The 22,922-nt window shown below is 38.8% G+C and overlaps 1 protein-coding gene across 4 annotated transcripts in view; it reads left to right on the top strand.

Annotated features, from left to right (window-relative positions):
• C6H20orf194 (chromosome 6 C20orf194 homolog) overlaps window positions 1-22,922 on the top strand; it is a 167,854-nt gene that overhangs the window by 65,650 nt on the left and 79,282 nt on the right. For all 4 annotated transcript variants that reach the window (XR_004230056.1, XM_031941745.1, XM_031941743.1 and 1 more), the window contains 9 exons: window positions 2,063-2,198; window positions 3,117-3,198; window positions 6,029-6,065; window positions 9,710-9,797; window positions 11,730-11,806; window positions 14,349-14,393; window positions 14,852-14,897; window positions 19,365-19,476; window positions 19,985-20,055. Coding sequence is in view for 3 of the 4 variants with exons in the window: in XM_031941745.1 (XP_031797605.1) it covers window positions 2,063-2,198; window positions 3,117-3,198; window positions 6,029-6,065; window positions 9,710-9,797; window positions 11,730-11,806; window positions 14,349-14,393; window positions 14,852-14,897; window positions 19,365-19,476; window positions 19,985-20,055 (694 nt within the window). In the remaining variant the exon portion in view is untranslated. The remainder of the gene's footprint in view (window positions 1-2,062; window positions 2,199-3,116; window positions 3,199-6,028; window positions 6,066-9,709; window positions 9,798-11,729; window positions 11,807-14,348; window positions 14,394-14,851; window positions 14,898-19,364; window positions 19,477-19,984; window positions 20,056-22,922) is intronic.

Here is a 22,922-nt window from a genome sequence, read left to right as displayed (position 1 = left end):
GGTCAAGCAGCAGCAGATGTAGATGAGAAACTGTTCAATAGGGAAATCTGGGCAGGGCCAGTCTTGAGATGAGAAAGAACAGGAAGGTGAGCCTGGTAAACAGGAAACTCAACTGGTAACACAGTAAGACACTCTTGTGTCTGAAGCATGTTTTACTGGTGAAAAGCTACTTGAGGCACCAAATCTTGTTGCTATTGATGACCAGTAAACAGGTATAATTATAATAATCATCAGCATTTATATAGCCCTTAAAGTTTGCAAAGCACTTTGCAAACTTTACTCCATCCGTTCCTTTAAACAGCCTGAGAGGTTAGAGATAAGAGATATAGGATCACACAGCCAGTAAATGTCTGAGGCTGGATTTAAACTCAGATCTTCAAGATTCCAGACCTGAAACACTCTACTCCACACCACTTAGATGCCAGAATTGAATCTATATACAGCTTATGGAGGGAGCTCATGGCACAGAAGATAATGTGCTAGATCTAGAAAGATTTCTCTTTATTAGTTCAGATCTGACTTCAGAATCCTAGTTGTGTGACTTGGGCAGGTCATTTAACCCTGTTTGCCTCCATTTCCTCATCTGTCAAATGAACAAGCCACTCTGGTGGCTGACACAACTGGAAAAACAATATAACAACCACAATGGCCTATGGCTCAGAATTGATTCTCTCATTTTATGTGGGCCTCGTCCAATCTTGGGATCCCCTTATTTTGGCTCGAGTCCCAGTTTGGGATTTCTATGGAAATATTAACATTTGGCTTCTACCTAGATCTACCCACTCAAAGTCAAAAGGGATCTCAGCTCCCATTGTAAGCGCTCAGGCTAACAAAGTGTCCAATGTAGAACAGGCTTTATTTAAGCTGACCAAAAAACAAACAAAAAAAACTTGTTAAAACAATTCTCCTTCCTTTTCATTTGGATCACCCCATTCCCAACCCTCAGTTCCTTCCCTTACTCCTCAGCCCCTAGTAACCCCTCTGAGACGCTTGCATCGTTCTCCAGATTTATGCTACTCCTTGAAATTTAGATCTGACTTCATCATTCAACTCTAAGTTGCCTCTAAATTGCCAAAGATGATGGTTTTATCTTTATTGACCTCTCTATAGCATTTGGCACCAATGGCAATTCTCTCCCCCTAGATAATTTTCCCTTTGGAAGCTTTATGATACTTTTCTTTCCTGGTTCTGAGCACTCCTCAATGCTAATCATTCAGAGATGCCCACTAAGTGTGGGAGCTTCCCAAGGTTCTGTTCTGGGTCTCCTTTTTGATCTCTTAGTTGAGAGCGACATCAAGTCTCACAGACACTTGACATTTTTATGCAGGTGCCTTCCCAGATCCGTATTTCCAATCCTAGACTCCCTCAAGAGTCTAGGATATCACCAGCTTCTCGTTGGGTATCCTCAGGCATCTCAGCGTCAACGTGGCTAAAACTTAACAAGGATAAAACCCTTTTCTCTTCCCCCCCCCCCTACCTTTTTTTCAAACTCATCTCTGTGTTTAGGACAGGACCATCATGTCTGTGGTGCAGGTATTGTCCTCAGCTCCCTGCTCCTCTCATCCCATCTGTCTGATCCGGTGCCACACATCGCCTTCTCATCACCACAGTCTGTGTCTTCTCCCCCTTGCACTTCTCCCCCTTCTGCAGATCGGCCTCCTCGCCTCCAGTCTCTGCCCATTCTGACACAGCCTTCCCACAGCCGCCAAGGGGATTTCCCCAGAGATAGGTCTGATCTTGTCACTCCCTTTGGCAATAAATCAGAGTGGCTCCTAATTACCGCAAGGATCAAGTGCAGATTTCTCCCATGTGTCATTCATCATCTGGCCCCGTCTCTCTTTTTAGACTTAGTTCTCTTTCTTCCCCTTCATAGGGATGTTTCAGAGAAGACAATGCTGCTTTCCATCTAATGCCTTTCATGGGCTTGTGATGAGGTAGAAGCCTCAGTGACCTGAAGGAAATTGCTGATGTAGAGGAATAGCAAATTGTTCTTTTTGTCTTCAAAAGTTGACTTTTTCCCAAGCAAAATGTCCTAATGAAATATGGTTAATTGCTTGTTTAGGCCAAGCAGACAGCCATTTGTTCTTTTTGGTTCTCACTCAACACGAGAAAATCTCAACGCCAGCAACTTCAACTTTCCTTCCGAGGGGCACCTGGTGCGGAACACCGGCCTGGGAGGGAGCACCACCAAGCACATGGTAAGCCACCTTGGCCACTCTGGGCACTGGGAATTTGCCAACAGGCAGTGGAGGTCTACAGATGAGGCAGAAACTTCCTTGGGTTGGTGCCAATTGAAGCATTACCTCCGAATGGCTGTGGGCTGAGGAGGGATTTGGTTGACAATTGGGTGCACTTATTATTTAGCAATTAATAATTGGGTGCAATTATTTAGCACTTCTAACTGTACTTTTAAAAATTGTGGGAGGGGGAGTTGTGGCATTTGGATATACTATGTGATATTCCCATATCATCTCTGTCAGATAAGAAAGGGAAAGATGCTGTTATGTTTGTTTTACAAACAGAAGCAGAGAGAGGCTGAAACTTGGAAGAAGAGGGGTGGGATCCGGGACCTTGGGGACAGAGTGGTAGATAGACCTTAGGTCTGAGACATCCAGTCTCTTATGCTGATGCTCAGTTTCCCAGAAGCTCGGCTGTAGCTGCTGATTTTTGTAAAAGCAAATGTGATCTGTAGCCAAAGGCTTTGCCAAACCAGAGGGGGCTGATTGCATTTTGACACCCCTTTGTGAGAGGAAAAGGGACTTTTGATAGCACATAGCTAGGACTTGCCTTTCTGAGATTTCTTAAAGGGGATAAATTTGATTTTGAATCATAAAAAACACTATTAAATTCACAGATTCACCCCATTGTATGTGATTCCTGACAAAAAATTAAACAAAACAACAAAAAGAGTGATATATGCATCCTTTTTATCAACATGAGCAAAATCGGTAATTAAAGCAGAAGGGGTTGGGGAAGTGACTTTTATGGAGGTAAACTTTTTTTTTTTCAATAGCAAAATGGCTGTTGGAAAAATCTTCATTTATTTACATTAGCTATCACTATTCCCCTTGAGTATCAGGCGCCAGCCCCATTTCTCTCTGCTTCCTGTTGCACAGGTGGTACAGTGTGTCTCTCCAAAAGGACCCCTCGCTTGTTCAAGAACCTATTTTTTCGGAGGTTCTCACATTCCTGATTTAGGTAAGGGTCTTAAATTCATCCTATCAATAGTTTGTATAATTTATTCCTTCTCCTTCATGAATGGTTATGACTTCTAAGTTATTGCTCCTTGTGCTAAAGAAAAGTTTTGGATCAGACTATGTATCTCTTCAGTCCCACTCTGTCCTTGAAAAGAAGCCAGCAGAATTTTGGGTTTGCCTAATAAGACTGTAGTTCAGGAAAGAACTTTAATTCTTTCTAACATGGTAAAAACAGGCTGAATTTCTGGACCAGTAAGCTGGTCTTATTTGATCTTAATAACTTTATGTTATGGAGGGCCAGAAAAAAGAAGATATTTCAGAGGAGCAAAGAAATTACTTTGGCGAGAGCCTGCCAAGACTATGCTGCACCAGCAGCATTCTTTCTCAAAGATATTCAAAATTGGAGTCAGGTCCAGTTAAATTCATGTTGCTGACTATGCTGATATGAACACTGTTCCCAAAGTTAATTTACAGTTTTAATCCTATACTAGTCAGTCAATCAAAGGGATACTTTACAAAATTCTTTATAAAAGGAAAAAATAATAAATAATATAGATAATAGATGATTAAATAAAATGTAAATAAAATGAGAAAATTCATTTGGAAAAATAAAAGTTCTAGAATATCAACAGAAATCATGAAAAAAGGTATAAAAGACATGTCCAGACTTGAAACTATATAATAGAGCAGCAGTTAGAAAACTATTTGATACTGGTTAAAAATAAGAGAAGAAAATCAGAATTGACAGGAGAAAATCAGAAAATATGGAACTCAGCAATTCAATGATTTTTCAGTAAGCTGAAAGATATAAATTACTTTCCCATTCTACATGAGCTGCTAGGAAAAATAGAAAGCAGTCTGGCAAATAAATTCAAAATGGCTATTTTTGGCTTTAATGTTAAAGATTGTATCCACAAAAAATTAGAAGAATGTAGATTTACATCGTACCTTCAGAGATATAAGGAGAAAAGATGTATTCTTAACCAAACAAAAGAAAGAAGCAGTTACAAAAGATAAATTAGGTAGCTTTGATTATACAAACCTGAAAATCTGCACAAACAAAATTGATGCATCTAGATTAAGAAATGAAGTTAAATCAAATGAGGAAAAAAATCTTTTTATTATATTTCTCAGATGAGGATTTGATATCTAAAATATATAGGCAGCTAACATGCATACATGTTTATACACATACATTCACATACATATGTAATCTATTATTGTTAATAACTTTTAGTTCTTTTGAGACATTTGTTTGTATACTTTGACCCATTTATCTATTGGAAAATGGTTCTACATATGTATGTGCATATACACATATATACATACATGCACATAGGCATATTTACCCAGGGAAATACAAATAAGTTTCAAAGGGATAATTGAAAATTATTAGCAAATATATGAAAAAATGCTCCAAATTCTTAGTAAAACAACTCTGAGGTTTTATACCACATACCCAATAAATCAGGAAAGATGATAAACAGAGTGAATAGTCAGTGTTGGAGGTACTATGAGAAGGTAGGCTCACTGATGTGTTTGTTGTTGGTAAAGCTGTATATCAGTACAACTATTTTGAAAATGATTTTGAAGTTAGGCAAATAAAGCGGCTCAGAGATTCCATGCCTAAGCTTATACTTATAGGACTTCTGTCATTGGTAAGAAGAAAGTCTCCATATACACCAAAATATTCATCATAATTTCTTGTGGTAGCAAAAAATTGAAACATAGTTCAATTCATTAGTAAATAACTAAACAAATTGTGATACACGAATGTAACAGAATATTGCTGTGCTTTAAGAAATATGTTAGATATAAAAAAGCATGGAAAGATTTTTTTTTTCTTTTTTCTTTTTTCTTTTTTTTATTTAATAGCCTTTTATTTACAGGATATATACATGGGTAACTTTACAGCATTAACAATTGCCAAACCTCTTGTTCCAATTTTTCACCTCTTACCCCCCCCACCCCCTCCCCTAAATGGCAGGATGACCAGTAGATGTTAAGCATGGAAAGATTTACATGATCTGATGCAAAGTGAAGTAAAGCAATAGACACAATGATTACAACAATGTAGATGGAAAGTATAAGCAGCAATCAAAAGTGAATGTTGTAAAATTATAAATGATCTCAAAGAAGGGAAATGAGGAAACTCCTCCATCCCACTTCTTTCCAGAAGTGAGAAGTCTGTGAATATCATACCATGGATACATTTTTAAACTTTTTTTTGCTATATTGGTTGACTTTTCTATTTTTTTTTCTTTTTCTTTAAAAATATTTCTTAGATGAGATGGCTCTCTGAGAGGAATAAAAGGAAAGAATTACTAGAAATTCTGATGGTATAAAAAAAGTAACAATAAAAATTAAAAGCAAACATAACATTACTTCTCAGGTACTGATATATAAAAACCTGAGGACTTTAGGGGAGAATCATAGCTTTGTGCTAGTAATAAAAAGAGGCAGAGGCAGAATGAATTCTTATGCATAGTTCTCACAAACTCCATAACTTTAAAGAGTTATCCAAAACCAGCCCTGAAACTGAACCATTCATTTTGTTGCTCTTAGAGCTTTCCTTCAGGGCTTTATGCTGATGGTGGGGCTTATGTACTGAGAATATGGAATACCTCAGAAAACAGTGGAATATAGAGGGGGCACAAAAAGGTGGCACACCCTAGAGTGAGAGCATTTAATGAACAACAGAAAAAAACTTAATGAAGAAAAATCCAACTTCTTTCTTACCTCTTTTCTGAAGTTCAGAGGTTATAGACTCTTCCAGGAATATTTGAAAATCTTGAGTTTTAACCCAGCCCCTATTTTTGTTTGTTTTATAGGAAAAAACAGTGAATTGCCCAGGAAAACCGTGCAAGTGTAAGTTTTTTTTATATTTTTCCTTGGTTTTTCCTTCCTTCCCACTTGATGATTCCTAAGATGTGATCATTGTGTCAGAAATTGGCATTGTGTACTGCAATTGATGTTAGCTAGGGTCTCTGATTGCTAGGAGTAGTGAGCAAGCAGAGCCTGGTACTTGGCCTGCGAGTTCCTAGATGGTCTGCTCCCCTTCAGTACCGATGTATCCCTGAAAGCCTGGTCTGCTCATTCTTTTTTGGGCTGAACTGCTTTGCTATCATTAGGTTTAGATCTTAGGTTTGGCAATGGAGAATGTCCTTCAGATGATATGAGTGCAGTAGAAAAAAGTTCTTCCCATTACTTCTGTATAGATGCTGGAATAAGTAGGGAACATGAAAACAATGTGGTGTGAGTGGATCTACGAGAAGTCTTGAGTTGTAATAGGAATCTTTAATCTGTCTTGGCATGCACTTTCTTTTGGTTTGGGTAATATCTTTTTAAATTGAATTACTGGAGTTTAGAAGTCAGTATTCAGTATCTCCTAGATCATTCAGTCTAGAACAAGTCTGTCCTCTAAGCTGAATAGTGGAGTATACATACAGTGCTGCAGAATTGTCTATTTCCTTCTGGGGGAAAACTTTGTTCCCTTTTATAGGAGCAAAAAATGAAGTCACCTTAATTCTAGTTTGACACATGAAGACCTCTTTGTTCAGTTTCAACCACTTCTTTTGAGTTAACTCATAGTTTCAGATATTTTGGATTATTGCTTTGTGGCATTTCACTCTTCCCCCACCCTCATATTTGAGTTCTTTTTTTTTAAAAGCTTTATACTGTATCTGTAGTCGATTCTCTTGTTATCTAGACCCAAAGTCAGCATTATTGGTTCTAGTTGAGCAAAAGCAGCATCAGAGAACAAAAGAACATGTTTCTCTCTCTTAATCACCAAGTTCTGTGTCCCCTTTGGTAAAGAATCCTGTCTGTTGTGGTGGTCATTTGCCACTTATGTGAAGGAGCTTGGATTGGGAATTCTTAATTGAGGGAAGAAATATGAAGAAAGAGTGATGTAGTTTTAGAATCGTTTATATTAAAGAAGAAATTATAGCAAGATTAAACTTACAGAGTGATCTCAAAATCCCGAATTTGGGACTGGCATCTGTGAATCTTTACATTTAATCCTTGTGTACATGCATCAAGACCCAAATATTGGGCATAACCCTAGACTGTGTCTTGTGTCAGGCAATCCAGACATCCCTAGGGCATGAGCTGACTTTTTGGAAGGTTACTCTTTATATTTGTCTTTTTAGTATTTCCTGACAGTGCATTGGTATATATGTTTATTTTCCTGTGAACTTAGTAGGCACTGTTTTCCTTATCTAGACTTCTTTTGTCCTGAAGTCACTAAGAGCTCATTTTCTTCATGAGAAGCACAGGAGTTTAGTTTTCTTATCCCTCAGTTTTCAAGATCTTTCTCTTGGGGTACCTGAAAGCTAGCATAAGTTTCTTCCTATTTTTTACCGACATGCACAGTTTACCTACAAGCTATTTCTTGGACCTGGAACTTGGGATCAGCACCTTGCCTTTATTGTATCTAGTTCCTGGCATTGAAACGTTCTCCATGTATGTCACATACGAGGAAAATCCCTTGATATATTGTGCTAAGGAACCACTCTCCATAAGACACTGCCTCAGTTATAGATTTATACGTAGAGGTCTGCCCTAACTTTCCTAAGAAGAGGCAACATTTGTTTGAATATTCTGACTGTCATTACTAGCATTTATTGGTTAGAATATGATGCAGTGGAAAGACCCCTGAACACTTAGGTTCTGTGAGTTTCAGTGTCCTTATCAATAAAATTTGGGAACTTGAATTCTATGAATAGGTAGTAATTTGAAAATTGAAAAAAAAAGTTTAACTTACTGAGATTCACATCTGATGCCTTATAAGCATTCCAGTCCTTATTTGACTTGATTAAATCTTTCTGCTTCTACTTACTTTCTCTTCTCACAGTTCTTTCCCCCAAATCAGGCAAAACAACAGGGTAGGCCCCCCAATCCCTCCTAAGAGTGCCTTTATTCCTGTTGTTCTGTGCATAGGTTGGATTATTCTAGTTTTCCACTAGAATTTATTCTAGTTTTCCACTTCTCACAGATGGCCAGCATCTTCATGGCCTCTACTGGGGTTCTCTAGACAGACAGAAGATGATGATTGTTAGATGTGTCCATTTTGTATATACTGGCCTAGATTATAGTTGGCAATATGTTTAGAAAGTGTTCAAAATCTGTGAACCTTAAGGCTATCTTTGCATGGTTTCTATCTTCTATATTCACCTGAGAAACTGAAAGGAGAGGATATAAAGGCCAACAAAGAGTAATGAAATGGTCAAAATCAATAGTAATCACCATGAAGATCTGCCCCCTAAGAATCTATCTTGGGGACCTTTGAACTAGATGCCCCTATCTGTGAAAATCAGGACCAACGGAATGACATTCCTGGGCTAAAGAAAAAAATCTTTATTCATTTTGTTTAAGAAAGATGGTTGACTTAACACCATCCAGGTACTCAGCCATAAGAAATTCCCCATCTCCAATGGAATTCAGAAATTTCTTAACTATAAGGATATGTTTTTAGCTTAATTCTTCAATAGTTTATCTTCATGAAAAAGCTTTTTCTGGTATCGGGAACACATTTCAAACTCCATAGCACATGATAGTCTTTTTAAATTAAATTTTATATTTTTCAATCCATAAAAATCTATTTTCTCCTCTCCACACTTGAAATGAAAAAAAAAAAAAAGATCTATGTTACAAACATATGAGTCAAGCAAAACAGATTTTCACATGAACAGTCTTTCTTTACTTATCACAGGACTCAGGACTCATGGTACTTGAAAATAAATTTATTCTTTAAACTAGATATTTCTTTCCTACCATATTCCCTATCATTTAAGTTTCAATATGGCAGCCCATATACTTTCCATGACCACCCAGTTAACGGTCTGCACTTATACTTCCCTAAATGAACCATATTTAGAGTCTTCATAATCACAAAACTAGGCTGGTTTAGTTAGGAATATTTTGAAGGACCTCCTCAAGTATCTCCCCAGACCAGGAGGACTGGTAACAAGGCAGTCAATTTGTATATCTCTTTGTAATGCTTTTATATTTCATCTAAAAACTATGTTGATTGAACCTAGTCTCCTTTGAGACTAGTCTCTTGTTCTATATGGTTTTCGGGCACTGTGGACCTATATCCTCATTGGCCTGGAGACTTCTTGTCAGGAGATCCTTGGAAAAGACTGTTATGGCTTTCTTAGGAAGTAAGTCCTTGTTGTAAAGTCCATGGCATTTAGCATAAATTGACTTCTGTGGCCAATGGAATTTCCCAAAAAGAGGTCAGAGTGTCTTTTTTAGTTTTATCAGGCACTGAAAGTGTTAGATATCTGAACAGAGCCCAGAGAACTATCTGCCTTCGAGATGGCTTAGCAACTGCAAAACATAAATCAGATGGAGCCCACACTATAAAGCACAAAGCCAACTGAATTGGACCTTTGTGATTTCTCCATCATGTTTCAAATCACTTCCTTGGGACTATATCATTTGTTTGCATGCTGTTCTTAATGGAACTGTGTGATGCTATAGTTAACATGTCTCCTTTGTTTATTAAGTAGGCAATTGTGCCGGATATATACTGCTGTTGTTGAGGCTGTTCTGGCTGGCATTGCATGCTATGCTAAAACTTCCAGTTTATCTAAGGTAATTTGAATACTATGTTTCTCTTCCCTTAGCCCGCCCACCCTTCTTATTTTCTTTCAAGAACTTCTTAAAGGATTCTTACTATCCCTCTAATCTGGTGTGAGCTTGTCTTTAGGAGAGCTGGCATCATGGATAACCACCCTCGCCATTCTGGTCCTGACAGGGCATCATTTCTAGGTTTGAACTATACCTACCCATGTGACCAAGTCTGACCCCTTTCCTTGTGGCTGCTTTTGCAAGACTGTCTTTGCTGTGTCTTTTTAGTCCCAACTAATTAAGAATTGTCTTAAACGCATATGATCATGTTGAAACCATTTAGTATCATGTTAGATTAATTTTTATTGAAGCTTTTTATTTTCAAAACATATGCAAGGATAATTTTCCACCACTGACCCTTGCAAAACCTTGTGTTCCAATTTCTCCCCCTTCCCTTTACCCCCTCCTCTAGATGTCAAGTAATCCAATATAATCATATTTAATATAATATTTAATCATGTAAAATTTTTAGAAATTTATTTTAACCCTTTTAAATCTTTAATAGATTTTTTTAAAGCTTTTTTTGAAACTAAAGAAAACATGAGATATTCTTTTAGAATGTCATTTTTCCATGAGCTATATGATTTGAGTTTCTATAACTCAGTGTAAAAGACCTAAAGATGAGAGTACCTTAATTTCCCATTCCACCATGAGTGGTGTTGCTTGAGTTTTCTGATCATATTTTCAGTGATATTCTGCTCTTCACAAATCCATTCCATTGAGTTCCTGAATCCAGTTTAGTATGGCTAGAAAAAGATTATTTTCTGGAGGCCAATGCAGTAAGGCTGGATGCTTCCCAAAGTTGAGAAGGCTGTCCTTGAAGAAAGTATTCCAGCAGTGTAAAGGCTATATCACATTTGCATGTTAGGGAGAAGACTGACACTATATGTAGTCACCAACTCTCTGGTACTTCCCATCTCCACTCGGAGGGTACTTTTAAGGCTTGATTTTTGAACTTCTGGCTTTTAGGAATCTCTTTCACACTGTTAATTTTCTAAAGATGAGCTAAGAGTGGGCGGGCACCCCAGACCTCTCTAGATGCTTCTTCCCAAAATGGTTCCTGAGTTAACCGAGAGGAAATGAGTTTTATGGAATTGCAAGCTGCCAGAAGAGATTCACAAAATGCTAGACATAGCTTTTTTAAATCATTAATCAGACTTTTTCTCCCTATATATCTTTTAAAGCTACAATTCTTTGGATGCTTTTAATATGAAATAAAGGCACTAAATAAAGGCTTTTACTTCTCACCATGTTTTGCTCATAGCTAGTCCTCTAGAGCATAGTAGTTAGAGTACTAGACCTGGGAATCAAGAAGGCTCATCTTACTGAGTTCAAATCTGGCGTCAGACCCTGGGCAAGTCACTTCACTCTGTTTGCCTCAGTTTCCTTATCTGTAAAATGAGCTGGAGAAGAAACTGCGAACCACTGCAGTATCTTTGCTGAGAAAACCCCAAATAGGGTCACAGGGAAACAAACATGACTCAAATGATTGAAGAACAAAAGTTCTGCAGGGGCACGAGCTGGTTTAAACTTTCTATTAATAACCTCAGTAATTTGCCTTGAAGCTGGTTTATAATCACTGCCATTGGGTTTCCATAAGGCTAGTCAATACTAACCAGGCTTGTTGCTTGCTGATCAAGGTGGTTCCTGTAAGATGGGCCCAAAGCCTCCTTTTATCCAGACAGGAGTTTTTATTCTCTATATAGTAGATCTATATTTTCCTTAGCCAGATGGGCGAGGACATGTGACATCGTGTTTAGATGGGGCTTGGATATCTCCTCTTAGGCTAAATGTTAGCGTCCCTTCCCTTCAGGAGGAGAGTAGTCTCTCTTACCTGGTGTATCCTAGATATGCCATGGTATGTCATAACGCCTGGGGTGTGTGCTTCTTTTACAGGCAAGGGAAGTGGCACGGCTGACACTTTGGAATATGCTAGCATCATTTGAAATGAAGAAGCTTAAGTCTGTCCTACGGTATGGAGTCATTGATTTTCTTTGAAATTATTTGAGAATTTGTCCCATTTTAAGAAATGACCTATCTTTTTATCCCATCCCTAAGTACTATATTCAGGGTTCTCTTAAAGAAACTATGGTATTTATCAAAATTGGGATCTGCACATTTGTAGGAAGGAGAATTGAAATCTATACTTGAAGTCAGAAAGAGAAAGACTATGGCATAGAGGAGTTGTTTGAGGAATATGAGGCACAGTTTTTTTTGTTATCTTGTCCTTAATAAACAAAAATGGGTTTTATAAACATAGGTAGATATGTCAGCTTATCAGTAAGTCACTGTCTAAACTCTTCTGACCTTGTTTTTTATCCAGGCACATACTTTTAACTATATGTAGCTGTGGGCAGTCAAGATTCTCCTGTTTTTCCCCTTTTCACTTTATAAAATTTCTTTCCATTCACAAGTTTTAGGAATAATGTTTCATGTAGACAAATGTCCTAAGAAAAACTGCTCAGCCTCAGTGTGAGGGTTTGGATGGATACTGTCTGTTTAGGACAGAGTAGTGGGTTCTCAGCAAACAAGCTTAAGAGCAGTGAGATTTTTTTTTGAACAGTAGATAAAAGTTCTTGACTCAGCATCAGGAAAAATGAGTTGGAATCCTCCCTCAAACACTTAGGGTATATATGACTACGGTCATTTAACTTTTCAAAGTCTTGGTTTTTTTTTAATCTGTGAAATAGGAATACATAAGCTTTCTACAGAACTCACAGGCTTATGGTTAAAAAAAAAAAAGGCAATTTTTAAATCTTGAAAGAGTTTTAGGAATGTATCGTGTTGTTATAGTCCCATTTCTGAAGGGCAAGGCAGCTTAGACCTAAAATATGCTCAATATGAGTGAGCCTCTTTCTCCTTCAGTTTCTATAAGGTCTGTGAACCTTAACTTCTTGATTAATGTCTCATTACACACTGGATGTATGCTGCTCTTCAGGGAGCTCAGAATGCTAAATAGAGTCAAAGTACGATTAACTAGAGAGCCAATCCAACCCTTTAAATTGCCAGAATACCTCATGAATTCTTTTTTCTTGACTGAAAATTAGCAAAAGACAAGTTCATAACAGAAAACTTATGTTTCTTTAAAAATAAAAAAATAAAAATAAAAACAAGCCCTAGGAGAAGAGTTTACATTCTGGCCAAATTTCCAAAAGGACATGCGACATCATGTTTAGATGGGGTTTGGATATCTCCTCTTAGGCCAAATGGTAGCCTCCCTTCCCTTCCCATTGCTGAGAGATGCACTTGAAGTTTAGTACTGTGAGAATGGATATTTAGAGTGCTCCCACTGAACTGTTCTCAACACACTATCAAAGTATGAAAGTAAACTTGTATATGTTAGAAAAATTTTTTATCTAGAAGCATTGAAACTTAAGAGGAAAATTTGGGAGTTGGACTGTGGTCCTCCAAAACACCGCATTTCCTAGAATGCTCTCTTCCCTGCCCTTGCCATTTACTCAATAGAACATGTTGCCCTGTCTTACAGAATATTTATAGTTATACAGCTCTTCACCTTTGGCCTGTAAGTAAGGAAAGATAAGATGGTATGAGAAGAGAGAGAAGAGTCGAAGAAGTGGGGACATAAGAAGGGAATGATCTTGACTGGTTGACTCTGAAGGCCTACCAGGAGACTGGTACAATCCTAGAGTTATTGTAATCTTTTCTATTATTATTGTTGGTCTTGAATCATTATTGAGGACACTCTGAAAAATCTACCCTAGCAAAGTGGGAGTTCTGGGACAAGAAGCCATCCCATGAAATAGCAAGATCTGAGATCTGCCAATGACTGAGATGGGACACCCCCCATTTTTGTCCTTCTGCTCCCTTGGTTGACTCTGTGTGCTCTGGTGGCCTCTCAGGCTGCTGTCTCAAACCCACAGTCTGTATTAGAGGAAGCTCAGAAGCCCTCTCCTCCCTCTGCAGTATTCCCATGTCCAGACAAAGTGCTGGCAGCCTTTGCCATCTCCCGAGGCAAGTGGTTCCACTTTTGGGTAGCTCTACTTAATGGGAAGTTTGTCTTTATATCAGGCCTAATTATGCCAGTTGAACAAATGGATCTGCTATGTGCAAGGCACGATGCTGAACACTGGGGATAGGAGAACCAAAAAGACACTGTATATCCCCAAAGTGAGTTCACAGTCTGCTGGGACAGTAAACATGTGCACAAAGAAGCACAGTATAAGGAGCCTGGTGGCCTTAATGTTAAATAGGAAAAAGGAGGAAACTCCTAGGACTCTTGGTGGGTTTCCTGTCATGGGACAGCATCTCAACAAAAGTCAGTGGGGACATTTTGGGAGATGCTGGAGAAGGGATTCTTACAGGAGGGTAAAGATTAGAGGAGGCCTTTCCCTTCCAGTTGAGACTAATTCTGTGCTTAGTGGTTTGTGAATAAGTAAGTTGAGGGACAGGTGGCTTGACATCATTTCATCAGCACAGGGTTGTTTTGGCTGGAGCAGGCTGGGAAGGGGTCCATCACATTCTGACTGATTTGATCCTCTTTACTTTTGTCCACAGCCAGAAAGTAGCTTTTAATATCCATGCTGTGAACAATCAGGGAAGGTGAGTAGTCTCCATTTTTGGCTTGGGGGTGGAAAAGAGAGAAGACACTCCTTAAAAATAGAGGAAAATATGGATGCCAGCCAGCTAGTCCTGGTCTGCAGCCTTTCCATAGCTGAAGAACACCTTTCTGAAAGAACTTGGTCTTCTGCATCCATTTTCTCTGGAGTTACCTAAGTTGGTGTTTGGTTTCAAGGAAGGCAATGCTTAATTAATATATCCTTTCGACTGAGGGTTTCCTTCCCTTCCAACTGGGAAAAATAAATATTCATTTTCTCTACATGGTTTATATTAAAATTCTGCCTACTTGCTGCTTGATGCCAAGTTATTTAAGAGACTCCCTGGGAGAAATCATACTTCCATGTTGAAGTGGTTGATTTGAGAGAATAGTGGGTATATTTTAAGTTCCAGCATATAATTAACCACTTTGGTGTTTTCTTTCTTTTTTCCCCCTTCTCCAGAATTGTGCCTCTCAACAATGAAGACAGTTTATACTCTGTTAAAACGGTAAGCAAAACTGCTAAAGAATGGCCATCTTAGGGTTACAGGCAAGCATCTGCAATTCCTGAATGGGGGCCTAGAATTTATTGTAAAAACAAAACAAAACACCCATGCCAGACAGTAGAGTCATATTCCAGTATTATATAGGATCTATATTCTTTTAGAAGTTGCAAGAAAGTGATTTTAAGAAAGAGAAGGAGGTGAGGTGTCTTGGCTAGCCCTAAATGCATGACATGTTAGTTACTTTGTTCAAAAAGCTAAACTTGGAGGCTACTTAGAAATTTGGGGCTGAAAACCTTATAGGGATTGATATTTCCAGGAATTTTAGTCTCAGGGTCTTCTTAGATATGTAATCTCTTTGCTAGTTTTTTCTTCTGTGATAATGCTCAGACACATTAAGATGGTAGCAGGAGGTGAGATAAATTCCTGAGATAGGAAAAATCAAGGCTGGCTTTCCTCTCCTGGAAAAATCATTGAAATTAAGCGCTCCTTCCACATAATCAATCTTCAGGGTTTTTCCTTATGAAGTTGAGAGCCTCTCGCATGTTCTTAACAACTATTATACCTACAGCTAGGAATGGTTAATTCGATGTTTTAGAACATGGTACCTACTAGGCCAAAGTAAAGGACTTATGGGCTGAGTTAAATCAACTGTTTCATGACCAAAGAGTGAACTCACTGTAGTAGATTATTGTCCAAATCTATGCCCTTGTATACAAAGAAAAACCAGTAAACAAGTATAAATTATTCAGTGCAAAACCATCCCCACTAGTGGGGGGGGGGAGGGAGAGGGAGAGGTCTAAACATTGCATAGAATTTGAGGCAGAAGGAATCTTGGAGGTCGAGGTCATCTCATTCATACAATATGGGCTATTTGGCCTCTGCTGAAAAGTGATGAGGATCCCTTTAAAAACACAGCTTATTTCACTTTGGGACTGCTAGAATTATTAAGAAATTTTTCTTTAAATTGAGCTAAAATCTTCCTTTCCACAACTTCCTCCCATGCTTTCTAGTTCTGCCTTCAGAGATTGAGTAGAACAAATCTAATCCTAGTTTTGTGACTATTTAAAGAGAGCTTCTACACCCATCCAACCTTTGTCTTCTCAAGGCTGAACATTCTGAGCACTTCAGTTGATTGGCAAATAGCATGTGTGTCGCATGGTGGTTTTTGTAAAAGCCCACATGCTTGGGGCAGCTAGGTGGTACAGTGGATAGAGCCCTAGCCTTGAAGTCAGGAGGAGCCGAGTTCAAATTTGCCCTCAGACACTTAATACTTCCCAGCTGTGGGATCCTGGCCAAGTCACTTAACCCCAATTGCCTCAGGAAAAAAAAAATCCACATGCTTATATAAACCAAAGGGTCTCGGAAGAGACAGCAAATACATGTTTGATACCAGTAATATAGCCTATACTCCTACTAAGTCTTTATGTGTTTTCTGTTCCTTTGAAACCACATCAATCTTATTTCCTTTGGTCTTATAATTGAAAGACTGGGTAATCCTAGATGGCGGTGTGCTCTTGGAAGTTTAAATAATCCAATCCCCAGATCCTTAGTCAATATAACTACTGAGTATAGTAGCAAATAAAGAAGAAGATAGAAAAAAATTTTTTTGTTGTTCTGCCACCTTCCTTTTTTCTCATTTCAAGTCATCCTTCCTGGCCCAGCTCAAGGAGCACCACTTCCTCCAGGAATCCTTCTCTGACTACTTTAGCCTTCATTGATTTCTTTTGATTGAACTTCCTAGTTAGCGTGATAACAGTTCATTTGAAAAAAGATGTAGGGACTATAGGGGACTACAAACTCAAATGATCAATCTGACAAGGAATTAAGGGGATAGTCACATTATCTTCTACCTTATTAAGACCCCACTGGAATATTATTTTTGATTTCAGCCATCACAATTTGGGAAGGATTTTGACAGTGAAGGACCAGAGTAGTGAATAATTGCAAGTTTATGTCATGAAAGCCTAAAGAACTAAAGACATGGAAGGGAAGAGGAGAGATTCTGTGAGACGCCTGAGGGACATCACATGGAAGAGAGATTGAATAAGGAGCAGTGGAAAGGAAGTTGTAGAGAGACAGATTTAAATTGGATGTCAGGAAGAATTTCCTAACAGTTACGAGCTCTCCAAAGTGGAATGAATTGCTTGGGGAATCATGGGTTCCCCCTTACTAGAGATGTTGAAGACTGGATGACGATGGGTTAGAAATATTGTAAAGAAGATTGATGGTCAAGTATGAGTTGGGTTAGATAGCTTTTGCAGATTCTTTGAACTCTGAAGTTCTGTAATTTGGGAAGCAGGAGGGTGGTAGCTCTTATTGCTACCAAGAACATCCTTGTGGAACATACAATCCAGTGGTGATGTAGGCCTTGTCAAATACTTTTGGTTTTTTAAAATGAATTGCATATAAACCTCATCAGCCTGTAGTTTTCAGTCCTTAACAAAAGATTTAATTAAAGTATATACATTTGCTTACTGGGTTATTCAACATTCCAGTAAGAAATTAAAGAATTGACCATTGTTTCTTGCTTTCAGCCAGTCTATGCTTGGTTGAAGAGATGTAGAGTTTAAAAGAAATCAGTGGTTCCTTTGGAGGTCACTCCCCTTCCCTCTGTAGACTGGAAGGCTCCATGGAGGATAGTCAGGGATTTCAAGCTCTAAAGTTAACTCTAACCTCCATTAGCTTCATGGCTAACCAGACTGGAATTTGCCATTCCTTGTGAGGTGTTTTTTTTTTTTTTTTGTTTTGTTTTGTTTTGTTTGGTTTGGTTGGTTGGTTTTAAACCCATTTCTAGTGTTTGGGTTTTTTGTTTTGTTTTGTTTTGTTTTTTTGAGAGGAAGGGTGTGGTAGTTAAGGGAGAGGCACTGGTCAATTATTTCATTCCTTATTATCAGATTTCCATGTCCACAGAAGGCTCAGTCACAGGTTATTTTGCCTCTCTTCTCCTGCCAGAACTCTCCACTGCATTGTTGTATTCATCTTCTTTGTTTTTAACTAATAAATTAACTTTCTTTCTTTCTAGACATTGGGGAACTGACTGCCTCTGGGTTGCCCTGATTTTATTTTAAATCTCCCAAACCTTCTGAGCTTAATTTGAGCAAACATTTTCTGAGCATATTGTGTGTTGAGCCTTATTGCTACATCACAAGAATCTGCAAAATCTGGATAAACTACTTATTTCCCCTGCCTTGTATTTCTGTCACAGTCTAACCATAGCACATATGGAAATTATTGTCATACAAAATGCCATGCACTTAACAGGCTATACACTTAGATACATTCACATAGGCCAAGTTCTGTACCAGATCTGAGGAGGGGGAATGGGATCATTATTGTCTGGGAAGATCAGGGGAAAGATTTTATTGAGATGGTGACATGGGGACTGGACCTTAAAGATGTAAAATTCTTAAAAAGAGAGAGAGAGAGAGAGAATGAGAGAGAGAGAGAGGATATTCCAGGTATAAGAATCAACAGTGGTGCAGCAGGGGACAGCATTTGGCAGGAACATGATACACATGGATGGGAGCTAAGGCTAAAACTGTTTTTTTTTTTTTTTTTTTTTTTTTTTTTTTTATTTAATAGCCTTTAATTTACAGGATATATACATGGGTAACTTTACAGCATTAACAATTTAAGGCTAAAACTGTTAAGGGGCATCAAACTGTGAAGGTCTAGGAATGGCAGACTAAGGAGTTTGGTCTTTGGTTGGCAGGCAGCCATTGTGAAAGCTCCTGAGCAGAATAGGGGCATATTGGGATATACTCATGAAGAAGATAAACCCAGCAGCTCCATGAAAGATGAATTAGAGGTGACAAAGACTAGAAATAGGGCAGACCGGCTGGGAAGCTACTACAGTTGACCAGGTGTGTGGTAATGAATGTCTGGTCTAGGGGAGTTTAAAAAGAAAGGGGGCAGGTGCAAAAGGCATTGCAAAGGTAGAATCGATAGTATTTTATAAGTTGACTTGATATGAGAGGGAAAGGAAAAGGAAGAGTTAAAGATAGCCCCAACATTGATATCATGGGAGACTATAGAAATGTTGATGCCATAGACATATTAAGGGGAAGAGAGGAGCAAGGGAAGACAAGGATAATATAATGATCTGAATATTTGCTATGCATCTTAAGATCTCTGAATATCTCGTGTATAGGTAGGCATAGGGATAATATATGGATAGACAGTCAGGAAATTACCATATTAATTGCCATGTAAAAGTCTTTACTCTGGGGGATTTTTTTTCCCCTACCCTTCCTATTATTTTCATTCAAATAAAGTCAGGGAGCCTGAATTTGAGTCTGGTTCTCTAAAATTTTGTAACTGTGATCAAAAGCATTTCACTTAGCCCCTCTGGCTTTACTTTCCTTCTCTGTAAAAAGGGGAAAATAGTTGCACTGTTTATCTCACAGGGCTAGTCGATTCTTAGACTTTTAATTACTTCTTTAGCAGTGTTGGGTTTATCATTCATTGCAGGCCTCCATGATTATATATGATATCCCTGAGCTGAAGAGAAAAAAAGAATGCTTGGGATCTATAGTCTTCTCAGAATCATTTTTGACATCTCAGATTTCTATTAAAGAAAAAGGTAAGTGTTTAATAAAAGTCTGATGAAAAGTATTGCTAGAACTGCAAATGTGGAATGAAGTAGGCATTTCCAGACAGGGCCATCATGTTGGCTTGTTTTATCCAACTTTACTCTGTAATGAGGAAGGGGATGTTGCTGAAACTCAACATCAATCGACAAAGAACCAATAAAACCTTCTTTGAAAAATAAGAACTAACTCCCAATCTTTACTCATTAATCCATATGCTTCCATTTATGGGTTTAAAAAAAAAAAAAGGAAGGAAAAGAAAAAACAACAACAACAACAACAAACAACAGACAACAAACCAAGCCAGTCTGATCACCCAGCATGAAACCCCCAGGTTGGGGGAACTTTTTATTTTTAAGGGATACCAATATGCTTGTGCTCCTCAGGGTGAGAGGAGATGGTCTTTATGATCCTGGGTATTTTTGGAGGATGGGGGAATAGGGGGCCTGGGACTGGGGAGTGTAGTATTGAGTTACTCAGACTTCATCGGCCTCCCCACAGATGGCAGTGTTACCACAGAAACCAGCTACATGATTCTGACTGCGTCCATCCGGAGATTCTGCTCTTGGCTGGTCAGTATCACTTAAATTAAGGATTATCTAAACTGGAAATGTCATGGAAGGTGTGTAAAGCCTCCTCTTTTTGGCAACTGGCAGCCCACCTGCTCCACCATAGTGGAGCTTCACCCCTTCTCCTGACTCTCACGCTGTGCCATGATGACAAGAATCCGAGATTTGGCAGTGACCACTGCCTATTGTGGATGGGACCTTCCGGACATCCCTTTCCTCTTGCAGCCTTAGTTTCTTCAAATGACAGAGTTGATCTAAGCAATTCCCAAACCCCTTCCAGCTTTTGATGCTGTTATTCTATTTGAAAGTATGACTTTTAAGAATGATACATATTTTTTCAAATCTATTTGAGCATGGTGCCACATTTAAAATTCTGAGTTTTATGTTATTTTTACTGGGCATCTCAAAAATCTTAGGAAGTTTTAAGAGATTGGAGCTCAAAATATCCTATATTGCCACTACAGTTGCAAAGTCAGACGCTTCTCATCTAAATTCCTAACTTTGAACATATTTTGATCTTGTTCTTGCCATGAAAGAACTCTTGCAGTGAATGTATTCATATTTAGTGATTTCTGATAAAGAAAAGAATTATGGAGGTTTTCAAAATAAGGAGGATCCTGAGAAGTCATTCTCTTGTTTTTAGGCAACGTTCCATCTCCATCTAACAAATATATGCATCTTCCCTTTAAAGATCTTTAGGGAGAGTTCGCAATCTGTGGAACTCAGTTGCTCAACTGAACCACCTCTCTATTGAAAGCACTAGCCACCCCCATACGTTGGTCAGAATTCTGCTGGAAAGGAGGCGGGGGCACGGTGAGAGCAGCCCCACTTCTCCAAGAAGACTCTCACAGATATTCACACCTCCCCATTTTGGGGCATGTGACCTCTTTTTACTTCCAACATAGAAAACATCTCCTCTGTCTCTTTGGTCTTCTTTATCACTCCTTCTTTTTCTCCAGAGAGATGTTTACCATGTTGACCCAGAAACACATGGGCAGAAGGATAGGGGGAGGAGGAAGGGTGTAGGACACTGGGCAGTCAGGGCCTCAGGACTTGAAAATCTCAGTCTTAGCTCCTCCCTTATTGTATCCTGTGATTTTAAACAAGAGTGTGGGGATGGGTTGGGGGGGAGCAGTCCAGAACCCAAATTATATCTCATTGTTGAGTTTCCCCACGCCTGATTGCAAATGCTGCACCAGCTGTGATCAGGGCAGACTTCCCTGACCATGACAAGTTTACAGCCTGGCTCCCTCGGTGGGTGCACACGCAGATGGCAACAGTCATGCATCATTTAGTTCATGACTAGAAAGCGCCCGGGGAGTTCGGCTGGACCTAGGTGTTTGCTTCTTTCCGCTTATGGAATCAGGAATGAATTTAGAATGTGAGAGGCATTCGGTGATGACCTTGCCTGCCCTCCCCAAACACAAAGTCACACATCGTGTGACCAAAGAGAGTGGGTGCTCTGAGTGTCAGAGCTGGCAAGTGTACAAAGAGATGTCCCTCTGGAGAGAAGAGTGTAAAGCTGACCCAGAAAGGCTCATGGCCAGCAGGGAATCTGAGGCCTGAGACAACAGGACAGACCCCGACCTGAACCAAGGCCAGAATGCTTCGTTGGGGGCTAGCCTTACATAAATCACTCCCGCTCTCTAGAGAAAATAACTCCTGCTCTAACAAATCTCCAAGGGCCAGAGGCTTAAAAGGGAGAGGCCAGGGGAGACCTAGTTAGAGGGCAACAAGAGCAGTTGGAGCAGTCAGAGAGGAACAGAGGAGCAGTTAGCAGGCAGTATGGGGGAACCTAGGGGTCTGGGAATCTGAGAAATGGAATAAAAATCCCAGCATTGAGGGTGGGGGAAACACTTCACCTCTATGGCCCTTTTCTACAAAATTAGGGAGTTCTTTTTCATCACTAAGGAGAGTGCTCTAAGAGAACTTCAGAGAGCTCTAAATCAAATGGAGAAAGGTTGGGCTGAAATTTAAAGCCTGAACTACTTAATATTTTTCAAGAAATAAAGATTAATTATCAGCATAGAATATTAATATATTAACATAGTTTACATTTAAACCTTTAAATGAATCAGGACAGTTAGATAGCGCGTTGGATAGAGCACCAGCCCTAGAATCAGGAGACCCTGATTTTAAATATGACCTTAATGCATCCTAGCTTTGTGACCCTGGGCAAGTCACTTAACCATAATTGCCTCACCAAAAAAAAAAGGAGGGGAAGAGAGAAAAAAAATAAATGAATCCCCTTCTCAGCCTTGGCCACCTCTTCCTCTCCCTAGTGCTGACTTTTGCCAATTTTTTATATTTTGCTCATATTCCTATTTTCTTGTGCTTGCTTAAATGTTTTCTTCTTGAACCCCCACCCCCTCACCCCCTATATTCTCCAGGTCCCTTTTAACTTAAGGATGTTAGAAGAATAGTGTAGTGCACCCATTTGCTCTGTGTGTGTGTGTGTGTATCCTTAAAATCTGGAGATTCTTATTCTGGGATTCATGAATTTGTTTTTGGAAAATATTTTTATAACTATTTCAATAGAATTTTATAATTTCTTTGTAATCTTATTTCATTTTAGTCATTTAAGAACATTTCCTGAGAAGAAGGGGGTCCTTGGATCACTAATTTATTGATTCTAAGACCCAGAGTGAATTTATTTAGCATCTGCCGTGTTTCTACAAAAATAAACATTAAGAAAAAATTGTGTGAGATATGTCCCAATGAGAATTGGGACAAAATTTGAGTAGCTTAGATTCAGGAAAATATAATAAAAAGTTCATACATTCCAGAGCCAGTTTCTTTATCTATTTCCATGGTCCTCAACTAGTAGGACCAACAAGTAGTATTATTCATGACATTTAACATGTTTAAAG

This window comes from Sarcophilus harrisii, chromosome 6 (assembly GCF_902635505.1).
Source record: "Sarcophilus harrisii chromosome 6, mSarHar1.11, whole genome shotgun sequence".
NCBI classification, from domain to species: domain Eukaryota; kingdom Metazoa; phylum Chordata; class Mammalia; order Dasyuromorphia; family Dasyuridae; genus Sarcophilus; species Sarcophilus harrisii.
Note: the sequence above shows the minus strand (reverse complement) of the source record. Positions and strands in the feature narration are given on the sequence as shown.